Source organism: Wyeomyia smithii, chromosome 2 (genome assembly GCF_029784165.1).
Source record: "Wyeomyia smithii strain HCP4-BCI-WySm-NY-G18 chromosome 2, ASM2978416v1, whole genome shotgun sequence".
In the NCBI taxonomy this organism is placed as follows: Eukaryota; Metazoa; Arthropoda; class Insecta; order Diptera; family Culicidae; genus Wyeomyia; species Wyeomyia smithii.
The window spans coordinates 249,490,831-249,504,323 of NC_073695.1; the positions used below are offsets into that span (position 1 = coordinate 249,490,831).

Consider the following 13,493-nt stretch of genomic DNA (forward strand, 5'->3'; position numbering starts at 1 on the left):
AATATATCATAATAATTGAAAGTGAGTGTAATGATTCCGTTTTCAGTTCATTTTAATAATTTTATATCAATTTGGTACTGAGGTAGAAAATCAATCAAAGCAAAGAAACTGTCAATATGCCGAATATACTGACCGGTACCCTGTACGGACCATGCTACACTTCAGCACCTCTCTATCGAGCAACAAAAACGTGATCCGGCATGCATATAGCAAATAATCGAGAAGAAATTTGCAAATTCTCTCAACCCCCTCCCAGACCCCAAAATTTGGTCAACAACCTGGTTAAGAAACTGTCCGCTTCATACGCCCAAGCGATTGTGAATTTACGTATCAATTAGACTCTTCGTTTATCACCTGAATGATAAAGAATTTTTTTACCCATCATCTAACAAGTTGTTTTGGATTCTGGCATCACCAGAATCTCGCTGTTACTAGCAGTTGTTCCCAGTGTTTATTTTTCTGCGATTTTTCGATTCGAAATTTTATTCTTGATTTCGATTGTAAAAATTAATTCAATTCTTACCATAGGTACCGTACCTAACATACCCTAATCATTGTGTATTCATTTCAATCACTTTTCCAATGCGAAAGAACTATCATTCCCAAAAAATAAGCGACAATTTATTTTTCTCTTGGAAGTTGTCCGTGATTCACACCGCAATTGATTGTATTCATTCGCGCGTAGCCCCGTTAATAGATCGTGTCATCAGGCTGCGATCCGGTAAACATAAAAGCATGTTCCAGTGGTAACAGAGCGGTTATTGGTTTCTCGGTCCTCGCAGAAGTGACCGGCAGTGGTGTAGTGAGTGTTTTTAACTTTTTTTTTGTGTACACTAGAGAGCAAAATGACTGAAAATGGCCGTAGCAATCAAGGATATCAGCAGGATGCGGAGGAAGTTAAAGCTAAAGCGGATAAACTGCAGTTGACCATGGCTAGACCTAACTATCACCAGGAAGAACTGAATACGGAGATGAACTACAGTAAACCGAAACGACGAATGGCGGACGAAGTGATGAGCACGGTCAGGAGCTTCAGTCTTGCCGATTGCATCAAAAGTGTGCTCCCGATCGTTGCTTGGCTTCCGCAGTATCCTTGGAAGACTAACTTTATGGCCGATTTGATCAGCGGTTGTACGGTTGGCATCATGCACATTCCTCAAGGCATGGGTTATGCCATGCTGGCATATGTGCCTCCAATTGTTGGACTCTACATGGCATTTTTCCCGGTAATATTGTACTTTTTTCTCGGAACTTCCCGACACAACTCGATGGGAACGTTCGCTGTGATCTCAATTCTGGTAAGCAAAACCATTTTGGAGTATTCTACGGCCGGTGTCCAAATGGCTGGTAATGCGGCTGGAAATGGCACAATTACCGCGGCAGCTGGAGAACAAGTTATAACTCGAGGACCGATCGAAGTGGCCGCGACACTTTGTTTCGCCGTGGGAATGTGGCAAATTCTAATGTATTTCTGTCGAATAGGAGTCCTTTCCTTCCTGCTGTCGGAAACGTTGATTTCCGGCTTCACTACCGGTGCTGCCATCTATGTGTTTACCTCACAAGTGAACCTTCTGCTGGGAGTGCCGTTGCCTCCGATTGTTGGTGCCTTCAAAATTGTTCGGGTAAGCCGCTGATGATAAGTGGAGAAAGTGAGCTCTGATTATATCAAGAAATTTTTCCAGCAATATGCTGCAATTTTTGCGGCTCTTGGACAAGTGAACTACATCTCCGTTTCGATATCATTCTGCACGATATCGGTACTTACTTTCAACAATGTTTGGCTCAAGGTAGGAAACTGAGACTATTGTTCGAATAACTTGCAACATCACACTAATGGATTTTCTACTGCTCGGTTTTAACACACAGGAAAAGGTAGCCAAAATTAGCATCGTGCCAATTCCTGTCGAGCTGATACTTCTCATAATCGGATCATTGGTATCGACCCACTTTAAACTCCATGAAGATCACGGTTTGAAAATAATTGAACACATTCCGACAGGATTTCCAGGTAAGTGTTACCTTTGAATCTATCCCATCCTTTATTTGATATGTTTGACAAGTTTTGTGTTGTGGCATTTCCACGACTCTAAATTTTCTAGTGTCAAAAGCAGACTTCCTGAAATCTCGCTCGCACAAAGAAGAGACAGTGTGCTTTGCGCTATAAGTCTCGTTTCTCATTCAGTCGCTTCGTGCTGTGTGCAGCGTGCAAGCGAGAAAACTTACTATTTGTACGAGCCATGTCTCGTCACATGGGAATTCTTTTGCGACGTACACGAAGATACCTCGTCTCTCAACTTAACGAGTGCGGTGCATGGGCGACGCGTACTTGAGACAGCTTGCGTGCAAAATCTCGTGAGCTCGTCTCGCGAGCTTGCCTCGCATGTTGCTTTGTGCTAATGGTGCGAGAAGGAAATTGATTTTGCGCAGAAGGATACAGGCAGGGGATTTTATGTTTTTTTTATTTACGGCGTTATAGCAGCATGCATCAAAACACCGTTAGAATTATCAATGACATAACCTAGTTCATTCATTTATCAATTCAAAATTCTATGATTAATTCATCCGACTTTTGTTAACATGAATTAAGAACGTTTTGTTACTATACTTATTATGCTAACGGTACAAAAATGAGTAATATTTTTCTTTTCACCGGATGCAGAATGTTACGTTGGTTAACAGAAGTGTTTTTTTCGTCGGTTTAGATGTCATTGACTATCTTATGATAGAGCTCTGTTTTGTAGTTCTAAGGATAAAAAATGTGGTTTGAAATTACAACATAAGTTTTTCGGGAGTTAAAAATTGTAAAACTATTAAAATTGTTTATATTTTCTAGTACATGTTGATGTTGGATAGAATTTTCGAATTGAGTACACTAAAGCCGCTTTTTATGCGGGGGATACATGCCGCGTAAAAAACCGCGTAAATTCCGGAATCCGCGTAAAAAAAACCCGCGTAAATTCTGCAATCCGAGTGAAGAGGAACCGAAATACGCACGAAAAAAAATACCGCGTAAACTCCGGAATCCGCGTGAAAAAACCGCGTAAATTCCGGAATCCGCGTAAAAATTGCAGAGTTTTAAAAGTATTCTAAGATTTTGGATACTAGGATTGTGTAGTTATGAGATTTCAGGATTTTAAGATTTAGAGATCAGTGAGTCTTCAAGATCTTTAGGAATTCTAGAACTTCAGAGTCATAGAATTTTATAGTTTGAGGACTTTAAGACTCTGGAATTTTGAGAATTTTATAGATTCAAAATATAAAATTTGAGGATCTCGGAATTTTTGTATTTTAGATTTTTGAGTTTTTAGGATGTTTAGGTATCATGATCTTGAGATTTCAGGATTTCAAGATTTTACGTTATCAGAATTTTAAGTTAAACTTAGGAATCTTAGGATTTGAAGATTTGGGGATTTGGAAATTTTAGGAAGTTTTTGTATTTTGGGAATTAAGGATTAAGGATTTGTAGGCTTTCTAGATGGCCTTAGGATTTTGGGATGTTAAATTTTTAGAAACAAGGATTAAAGTTTTTAGAATTGCAGGATTTTAGGATTTAAGGATCCCACGATTGCAGGATTCTAGAATTCAATAATTTTCAAATTTCTGAATTTTATGATTTGTTATATGATGGGATTGTATGATTTCATCCCTTTAGGATTTTCGCATCTCAGTACTTTGGGTTTCAAGAATTATAGTATTCAAAGGATTTCAAAATTGCAGGATTTGAGAATTTCAGTGTTCAAAGTTTGAGAATTTTTAATTAATAGAACTCTGGGATTACAAAATTAAGGGATTTTGAGTATGAGGGATCCTAGGATTCATGGTTCTAAGGATTTCATTATTTCTTGTTTGAGTCATGACTTTGAGATTTTAATACTTTAGGATTTTCAGATTACAGGATCTTGGGAACTAGATATTTATGAATTTTAGACTATTAGTATTAAGAGACTTAGTAATTTATGATCCTGACATTTAATGATGTTGCTATTTTCTAGATTCTTCAATTTTAAAATTTTTGGATTCGAAATTTCTGGATCATGGAATGTAATTATAACTGAATTTAAGGTTTTGAAATTTTAGGATTCCATCGTTCTAAGAATTCGTTTTAGATGAAACAAAGTATTGTTCTGATCTGTTAACTCTCTGATTCTTATTCTAATCATAATTGATTGTATGATCAAACTCCGATTAACCCAATGCCAACACTTTTCCTTTTACTCTATTCAAGAACCCGCCCTGCCTGACTGGGATCTACTGCCGTCGATCGTCATGGATAGCTTCATAGTGGCAACCGTGTCGTACGCAGTAACCGTTTCTATGGGAACTATTTTCGCCCAGCGGGAAAACTACGAAATGGATTTCAACCAGGAACTGTTGGCAATGGGCTCGAGTAACTTGTTCGGTTGCTTCTTCTCCTGTATGCCCATGTCGGCATCACTATCGCGTTCGATGGTTCAGTACTTGGTAGGCGGAAAGACACAGGTAGCCTCCGTCATTTCCTGTTGCATAATTGCAGTTGTTCTGCTGTACATCGGTCCATTCTTCGAACCATTACCAGTTTGCATTTTGTCCGGAATCATTATGGTTGCCTTGCGACGTTTATTGATGCAAGTGACTCAGTTTTTCGATTTCTTGAAGCTGAGCAGGGTCGATGCTATGGTATGGATGGGAACCTTTCTATCCACGGTGCTGGTCAGTATCGATGTCGGTCTGCTCGTGGGACTCCTGTTAAGCATTTGTTCAATCTTCTTCCGCGGTCTGAAATCGTACACTTGTCTGCTGCAGAATGTTCCCGATACTGATCTGTATTTGGATTCGACTCGTTACAAAGGAGTGAGTCAGAACTTCTTCTGTTAAGAATTATCAAATAATATTTCGTTTCTCTTTTTTCTATCCAGACGGTCAACATTTATGGAGTGAAGATATTCCACTTCAGTGGAAGCTTAAACTTTGGAACCAGATCTACTTACAAAACGGCACTTTGCGAAGCACTGAATTTGGACTTAGTTCAGGAGCAGAAGAAGCACGACGACGACGAGGCCAAGCATCATCCGGACCTACGCTATCTGGTGCTGGATTGCACCAGTATCAGTGATATCGATCCTTCCGCTGTTTCGTCACTTAAGTTGCTAATCAACGAGTTGGAGAATCTGGCGATTACCGTACTGTTAGCTGGTCCCTCTTGTCCGGTGTATGAAATGATGCGTAAATGCAAGCTGGTAGGTTTGGAAGAATGTCATTACTATAGCTGCGTATTCCCAACGGTACACGATGCGGTTGTTTGGGCAAAGAACTGCATGGTTAGGTGCCCGGGAAGAGTCAGTGTTGTGGGAACGAGATTTTAAACATAAACATTACGAAAAACTAATGCATTTGTTATCGGTGTGTAAAATGGAGAAAAATTAACACAGGTACCTATTTAGTTTTAGGAATATAGTTTAACAATAAAATCCAATAACTAAAGTTCCAAAAATATTATTTTTTATTAGCAATAGAAGTTCTGGTTTATGTCAATGTATGTCTATAAAGCATAAAGTGTAAAAAAAATTTCAAGCGGATATTATCCCTGCTAGATGAATTCTTCTAGCGATTTGTATACGTCAATGTTAATATTTGACTTGATGCTTTATCATGTTGTCAATTTTTTACTGAATTTCACACTCAGCAAAGTTCCAAGCAACTCAAGGAAACCATTTTGATCGACCATCTTTGGTTTGGCTGAAAATTTGCACAAATATTTCATATGCTAAAGACATCATTTTGTGCTAATAATTTTTTAATCACTACTGAATTTTGTAATGGTTTGTTTGAGGTGTTTCTCTTCAAAAAAGTTGTAGATAATAGTTTTTTACCAAAGAAAATGTACACTGTAGAAAAATGTGATTATCATTTTTCATACCATTCAGAACAAATGATACAGTCACCGTTTATCTGCTTTTTGCATATTTATCCATTCTCATATTCCATTCGTAGATTCAAATTATTTTGTTTCGCTTGACAATAGCGATTTTAGCAATAAACAACTTTTTGCTAATATACATACATACACAAATGAAATCTTTTGGTGGGGCACTTCAAGTCAAAATTCAGTCCAATTGTGGTATTGCGTTAGCAATTGCGTTCTCAGTTTGTGCTGTTGCTGGCAATAATTAATACGAAATTGCGAATTACGACCTTCAACATCTGACCATTAGCAAGAATGGACGCTTACCGCCCGTTATGACGAAAACAAAGCCAAACTGGTACTGCATTGGCCGGAAAAAATAGGACAAACAATCTCTATCATACTCTGTGAAGCTGATCCCGATGACGATCTCGTGTCTTTATGCTAATGGAGTACCAATTATTATCAGTCGAGTATCAATCAAACGCCTTTCCCTGCTATTCATAGCTTTGGGAATAGTGCATTTGTTCTGAGTTCTAGTTGTTATACTCAGTATATAGCTCTGTTTTGATCTCCCAGCTACGATGCTGGCCTAACAAGACAGTCGTCGTCTGTTCGAGCCTTGGGTTGGGAGTGGCTGTAAGTGTCACTGGGATCGTAACGCTAACCTCGCAATTTTCCTATACACGAGTTCGAGTTCCCAAACGAAATGTAGCAACAAGGCTTTGTTTTGCCTCATACTACCCATAAAAACATAAGAGTCACACTGCCAAGAACGTACAACTGAGTAATATGCAGTAGACGCAGGTAAACCACTGCATTTTTCCCTTCCTATTGATTCAATCAAAAAACGAAAATTTAAAACATGCATTCATCTGAGGTAAGTATATTTAGGGTGGGGAATCGTTGTATGGAAAAAACGAAACTTGATAGCAGAAGGCCAGAACCAAGGTCTTTTTGTGCTTTTTGGGGCCCCTAACAATCCTAAATTTATCGGAAGTCGATTGGTTTTGTCTCCGCTTGGCGCATTGCATTTCAAATTTATATGGAGGTTTGTATGGAAAAACCAACTTTTTTGCATTTTCCATTCTAAAGAGCTCAAAATGGCTCAAACCATAGGTTTAATGACTTCAAATGGTAGGTTTTTTGATGCCTAACAACTTGGCCAAAGACACTAAAGAGCTAGGGTGTCCCAAAAAAATACTACAGCTGTTCAAAGTTGATTATGTCGAAATTTATGTTGCAAATCATTTTTTCTGCCAACACTGCCAGTGTACCGGCGTCAGTCAGGTTTCCATCAGAAGTAACCTCTGAAACACGTTGTAGATTATACCTATGACTAGAATATTGACCTAAATTTGTTTGCTTGGTCCAGTTGAGTGTATAAACTCGTTACGACAGGTTACTTCTGATGGGAATCCTACTGACGCCGGTACATTGGTAATGTTGGCAGAAAAGAAGATTTTCTGCATTTAAATCGACATACTCTACTTTGAACAGCTATAGCTCTTCTTAGGGACATCCTAGCTTTTTTGTGTCTTCTGCAAAGTTGTTAGACATCTAAAATACTATACTTTAACATAATGTATTGCATTATTAGAGTATTATTGAGCTCTCTAGAAAGGTAAATGCAAAATAGTAGGTTTTCCCATATGAATTTCCATACAAATTTGAAATGCAATGCGCCAAGCGGAGACAAAACCAATCGACTTCAGGTAAGTTTAGGTTTGTTTGGGACCCCAAAAGGAACCAAAAAACTTGGTTCTGGAAAATCGATCACTTTTCCCCACCCTAATATATACTGCTGTATAATCATAGTATTCCCATGTTCTACACAAATCTTTTGCACGCTGGAACTACTATGCTTTAAACAGCAGTATACTGTGTATAATCGCATATCAGTCCCATCTGGAAAATCATCGAGTTGAGGAAACAGGGCTTGAAGATATTTTTCTTGTTTTGGGTATTTCAGCTGTTTGGGGTGGGTTATTCTTATTTTTTCGGCATAATGTAATGAAATAGACCCTAATCATAACTTCTGAATTGAAGGAGTACTTTTTTCGTGAAAATTACAATGAAAGATAAGGAAGAGGCGGACATGCGATTATTAAGGTCATCGTATAGCAAAATAATTGCATACCAGTCTCACTTTCAACCGCTCGGTGTAGGAGTAGTCATATTTTTCTCAAGTAATTCGAATATGGGAAGACTATTATGGCCGCAGACAGCTTCTATGCTACATGGAAAATGGCGGAAACGTTCACCCATTACTTACCCCGACTTTTAGGTCGTCGTTAATAAAGCAGAGTATAAGATTGAAGTCTTGGATATGCTACTGAATAATTTCCTCTCTTACGTCTTCAGTGTTTCGCAATACGTGCTGAATAAAATTATTCCGCATTAGCCGTGCATTTAGTGTACTGGAAAAGTGGCTTTGACAGTTTCCAATTTCATTACAAGCGTGACTTGACGGAAGACGACTGCGATGAAAAGAGGTACCGTGCTGGATTGAAACCCGTACAGTATCGAAATCCGTACACCTTGACGTTTTTCTTCAATGTTAAGCATTATAAAAATGAAATTTCATATGATAGTTACATGTACATGTCCGTTGAGCTGTTGGCCTTCTGTTGAATTAAACTATGCGTCAGTAGGCCATGAAATAAAAATAATAAAAATAAAAAATCAATCGTGTATCGGTTTCAGTTGTCATTTCTTTGTATCGTTAGAGAATTTACTAAGAAAACGTTCTTCAGATGAAAACGTTTTTCAAGTGGGATATACGTGTTTTACTCTTTGAATCTTCTTGAAATTGATGGAAAAGGTAAGTCATCGTCATTTTCGAGCTGTATATTGTCTGGTGAATAGTGTAAATTGTATTTATTCAACAAAAACTGTGACGTACGGATTTTGATCCTTGTTAATTGCTTGAATCGAAATCTGTACAGCGTGTGTATCATGCATACATTGTTGAACTTTCTTCTTGTTTTCAGCATATAATGGAAGAAAACAAGTAAATATACGGCAAGCAATTTCGAAGGAGCTGTGACTGAGGTGTGCTAGGGAAAGTCGTACCAGGAAGCTTTAAGAGGTTCCGGCGTTCCGGTTGCTACAATAAGGGGTGCCGCAACGAAACGCTACGAAAATTGCGCTATTTCAGCTGATATAAAAAAATAGAAAACCGTGTGAAACTTTAGGAACCAATTGATCCTCAAAATATATTTATTCGTAAATTTAAATATAAATTATAAATAAAAGATGTTCATTTATGTACTTCTATATCTATACGGATTTTGATTTATTTCTGTATGGACTCTAATCCAGTCTATGTCGCGTGTGTGCGGATTTCGATTCAGAAGTGTACGGGTTTTGATTCAGACAAAAAACTGTGTACGGATTTCGATTCAAAACATGTTCTATTTAAACATGATTTTTTCGAGTTTCAGAGTGATTTTAATCATTTTGCTTGAAAATAGTGATAAAATATAAGTAGACCTATAAGTAATCATGTCAGTTAAAAGCAATATGTGATTTCTTGATTTTATATTGACCGTCGAAGATTATCATGTGCTTAGGTGTACGGATTTCGGTCCAGCACGGTACAAGCTGTTTTTAGCTAAGCAACTAAAAAAGATTTCTTCTCAGTTCTGACAAATTCAATTCGAATGATCATTTGAAATGAGCAGATCATCCACAGGAAATTAACCTCTTACAGAAAGCAGCACTGGTCAAGGCTATTAACCCTTAATCGATAGTGAAGCAAAAAATAGATGGAATCTGATATTTAACTCAAAAACGATGAGAACCCATATGGGATTGGTATGCGATTACCATGTAATCCCTCTAAAACAACTTTTTTTGTGAGTCACATGAAAACCACTCGAAAGCTCTTGCTTTGATTTTGGGATACGAGTAACTTCAGTGAAGATCGGGTAATCGACCCCTGGTGGAAACTTTGGTCGTACGCAACTGTGCCCCCATGTGAGGGGCGGCGTACGACAGCGCCTGACCTGGAACAGGTGGCTGAGTTATGAAATGCAGTGCCTCGCCTGCTATATCTAAGACGGCAGCCCTTTCGCGAGACTAGGTATCGTTGCCCTAGTAAGGTAGCATACCGGATATGAATTATTACGAACAAACAACAATAAACAATAATAATACGGACCGGAAAAGTCGGCGTGGACCAAGATGAACGAAAACAGATAAAGATTATTAGAAATTCGGTACTGTAAGAACTCTCAAACCGGCACACGCAGATATCCTAGCTACGGAAGAGTAAATGTAAGAGAGCGAATGTGAAAGTCACAACTATCCAGGTGGCCAAAAACAGGAGAATTGAATTCAGAGTAGTGGATCATATTGCGAACACTTCATTTTAGCACTTGCTTACTCGACCCCTCCGGAGCCGAAAAAATGAAAATTCTTTTACTTGCCATTCCACAAGATCTGAATCGATTTTAATCGAACCTTTCTGAGTTTTTGCAAAACAACACTGTTGGCGATCGGTAGACGACCACTTGGCGACGAATTCTGGATTGTGCTCTGAATCGATAATCGGTCTGTCGCCGCAAAAGTAAAGTAAGTAAGTTCTCTGTCGTGATCTAACATGCATAAAGTAAATAATCGAAAAGAAGTTTGCGAATTCTCTCAACCCTCTCTCCGCTCGAAATTCGGTTCACAACGTGGCGAAAAGATGATCTGGTTTTTTCGCCAGAGCGATTATGAATTTACATATCAATTAGACCTACTCGTTATCGCCTGCATGATAAAGAATATTTTACCCATCATCAAACAAGACGGTTTGATTTCTGGTGTCACCAAAGTTTCGCTGTTACTAGCAATTGTAGATTTTTCGGCGATTTTTCACTTCGAAATATTGTTATACTTTTATGTTGTGATCTAGCTAATGCTAAGTATGTATGTGATACTATATTTTAAACATTTATCACACATTTTCCGGGTACTTTTGAAAATCAAAATGCTATGAAAAAACGTATCTGAGTACAGTTCCCAATTGATTTGCTATATGCAGCTTGTAACTAAAATTGCTACTAAATTGCTAAATTTAAATTCATTAAAATCATTAAGCTACTCTGATATAGTTATTGTTATGTGTTTTACTATTCTCGAGAACTAGACGTCCATTGCTTTTCCTTTTTTTCAATTCAAAATGAGTTACAATGTTCTACAATTCATTTATTTTATGTAAGGTGAACTACCGACGATGACAATAGTAAACTACTTACTTCTGAAACATTTCAAATTCACATTCCTTCAGACATATTTTAGTAACTGTTGTTTGTACGTCGCACACACACATAAAGAGAAAAACGAATGGAGAGAAAGAAACAGACAGTAAAAGTAAAAGAGAAAGTTAGTAGTAAAAGAGAAAGGAAAAACTAGAGAATGAGAAAGACAATGATACGGAGGAAAAGACAAGTGTATCAAAGGAAACTGAGAAAAGCCTTAATGTTATCTAAAAATTGAATGTTCCATGTGAGAAATGATGCGGTTGTGATGCAAATATGTTGTTCAAAAAAGTTATGCTTTACTCTCTTCTCTATATTTTTATTAGAGCCAATACCAAATTTGAATTGTTTCTATGTCCAAGGATACCAAAGGTAGACATAGGGGGTGAGGCAAAAAAAATAACATCAAGATGGAAAAAAACAATATCTATCTTCGTATTTTGCCAGCTGATTTCTCGGAAAACCATTAAAACTACGTAAGTGAAACTTTGATCGATTGTTTGCACCGCTCATGCATGCATAGGGTTACAATTTGAGCGCTATTTGTTAGGTTGAAGCTGAGATTTTTACGCTCAAAATCGTCAAGTGGGAAGAAATCTAACCTCAAAATTGTATGGAAAAAAACCACCGTTTAGTTTTACCCTAACGAAATGTTTTGGTTTTTTCTTCCTCTTCCAAATTTCAACGTTTTTAAAGGGGGAGAGGAAGGGGTGACAAAAGAAGAAAATTTATAACGGCCCAACTCGTAATATATGATCTATTTATAATCCAAAAATAATAGGAACTTCAGCGTTTATCCCACAAAGAAATACACTGAAACCTAATTGGTTTCTTCTTAGTAAATGTAGCGGTAGACGGGCTTGTTGGACCAGCAACGTTCCTCGAGACCACCTGGTAGATATATTTCAATTAAGTATAAAATAGGTAAAAATATATTAAAGTCTTGTGTTCATCTTGTATTCTTGTATTAATTTTTATTAGTTTTTAATTGCTGAAAAAAAATATCCTAAAAAATAAACACCAGTTTATTTTTCGCTTGGAAGTTGTCCATGGTTCACGCAGCAATTGACTGCATTTCATTCGCGCGTGGCCCTGTTAATAGATCGTGTCATCAACCTACGATCCGATAAACATAAAATCATTTTCAGATGGAAACAAAGCGGTTATATATTTTTCGGCAGTGGTGTAGTAAGTGTTTTGAATTTTTTTTAGTACATTAGAAATCAAAATGACTGAAAATGGCCGTAGCCATCAAGGATATCAGCAGGATGCGGAAGAAGTTAAAGCTAAAACGGATAAGTTGCATATGACCATGGCCAGACCTAACTATCTCCAGGAAGAACTGAATACGGAGATGAACTACAGTAAACCGAAACGACGACGGATGGATGAAGTGATGAGCTCGGTAAGGAGCTTCAGTATTGCCGATTGCATCAAAACTGTGCTCCCGATCGTTGCTTGGCTTCCGAAGTATCCTTGGAAGAATAACTTTGTGGCCGATTTAATCGCCGGCTGTACGGTTGGCATCATGCACATTCCTCAGGGCATGGGCTATGCTATGTTGGCTTACGTGCCTCCGATTGTTGGACTCTACATAGCCTTGTTCCCGGTGATGGTGTACTTTTTCCTCGGAACTTCCCGACACAACTCGATGGGAACGTTCGCTGTAACCTCAATTCTGGTAAGCAAAACCATTCTACAGTATTCTACGGCCGGCCTCCAAATGGCTAGTAATGTGGCTGGAAATGGCACTATTACCGTGGCAGCTGAAGAACAAGTTATAACCCGAGGACCGATCGAGGTGGCCGCGACGCTCTGTTTCGCCGTGGGGATGTTGCAGATTCTAATGTATTTTTGTCGAATGGGAGTTCTTTCCTTCCTGCTATCGGAAACGTTTATTTCCGGTTTCACCTGTGGAACTGCCATCTATGTGTTCACCTCACAGATTAACCTGCTGCTGGGACAGCCGCTGCCTCCAATGGTTGATTCTTTCAAAATTGTTCGAGTAAGCCGCTGATGATAAGTTTGTTAAGCTTTGATTTCACCAATTTTTTCTTTTTATACAGCAATACGCTGCAATTTTTGCGGCTCTCGGAAAAGTGAACTACATCTCCGTTTCGATATCATTTTGCACGATATCGATACTAATTTTCAACAATGTTTGGCTCAAGGTAGAAAACTGAGACTATTGTTAGAATAGCTTGCAACGTCACACTAATGAATTTTCTACTGCTTGGTTTCAACACACAGGAAAAGATTGCCGAATTCAGCACCGTGCCAGTTCCCGTCGAGCTTGTACTTCTCATAGTCGGTTCATTGCTTTCCACCCATTTCAAACTTCAGGAAATTTACGGTTTGAAAAC

General features: G+C 38.2%; 1 protein-coding gene across 1 annotated transcript; it reads left to right on the forward strand.

Moving 5' to 3' along the window:
- The first annotated feature begins 776 nt into the window (after positions 1-776).
- LOC129724099 (sulfate transporter-like) lies at positions 777-5,389 on the forward strand. Its single transcript, XM_055678726.1, has 5 exons — positions 777-1,622; positions 1,683-1,787; positions 1,867-2,008; positions 4,226-4,830; positions 4,896-5,389. Exons 1-5 carry the CDS (start codon positions 846-848, stop codon positions 5,340-5,342), a joined length of 2,076 nt encoding a protein of 691 aa, XP_055534701.1. The 5' UTR covers positions 777-845; the 3' UTR covers positions 5,343-5,389.
- The last annotated feature ends 8,104 nt before the right edge of the window (positions 5,390-13,493 follow it).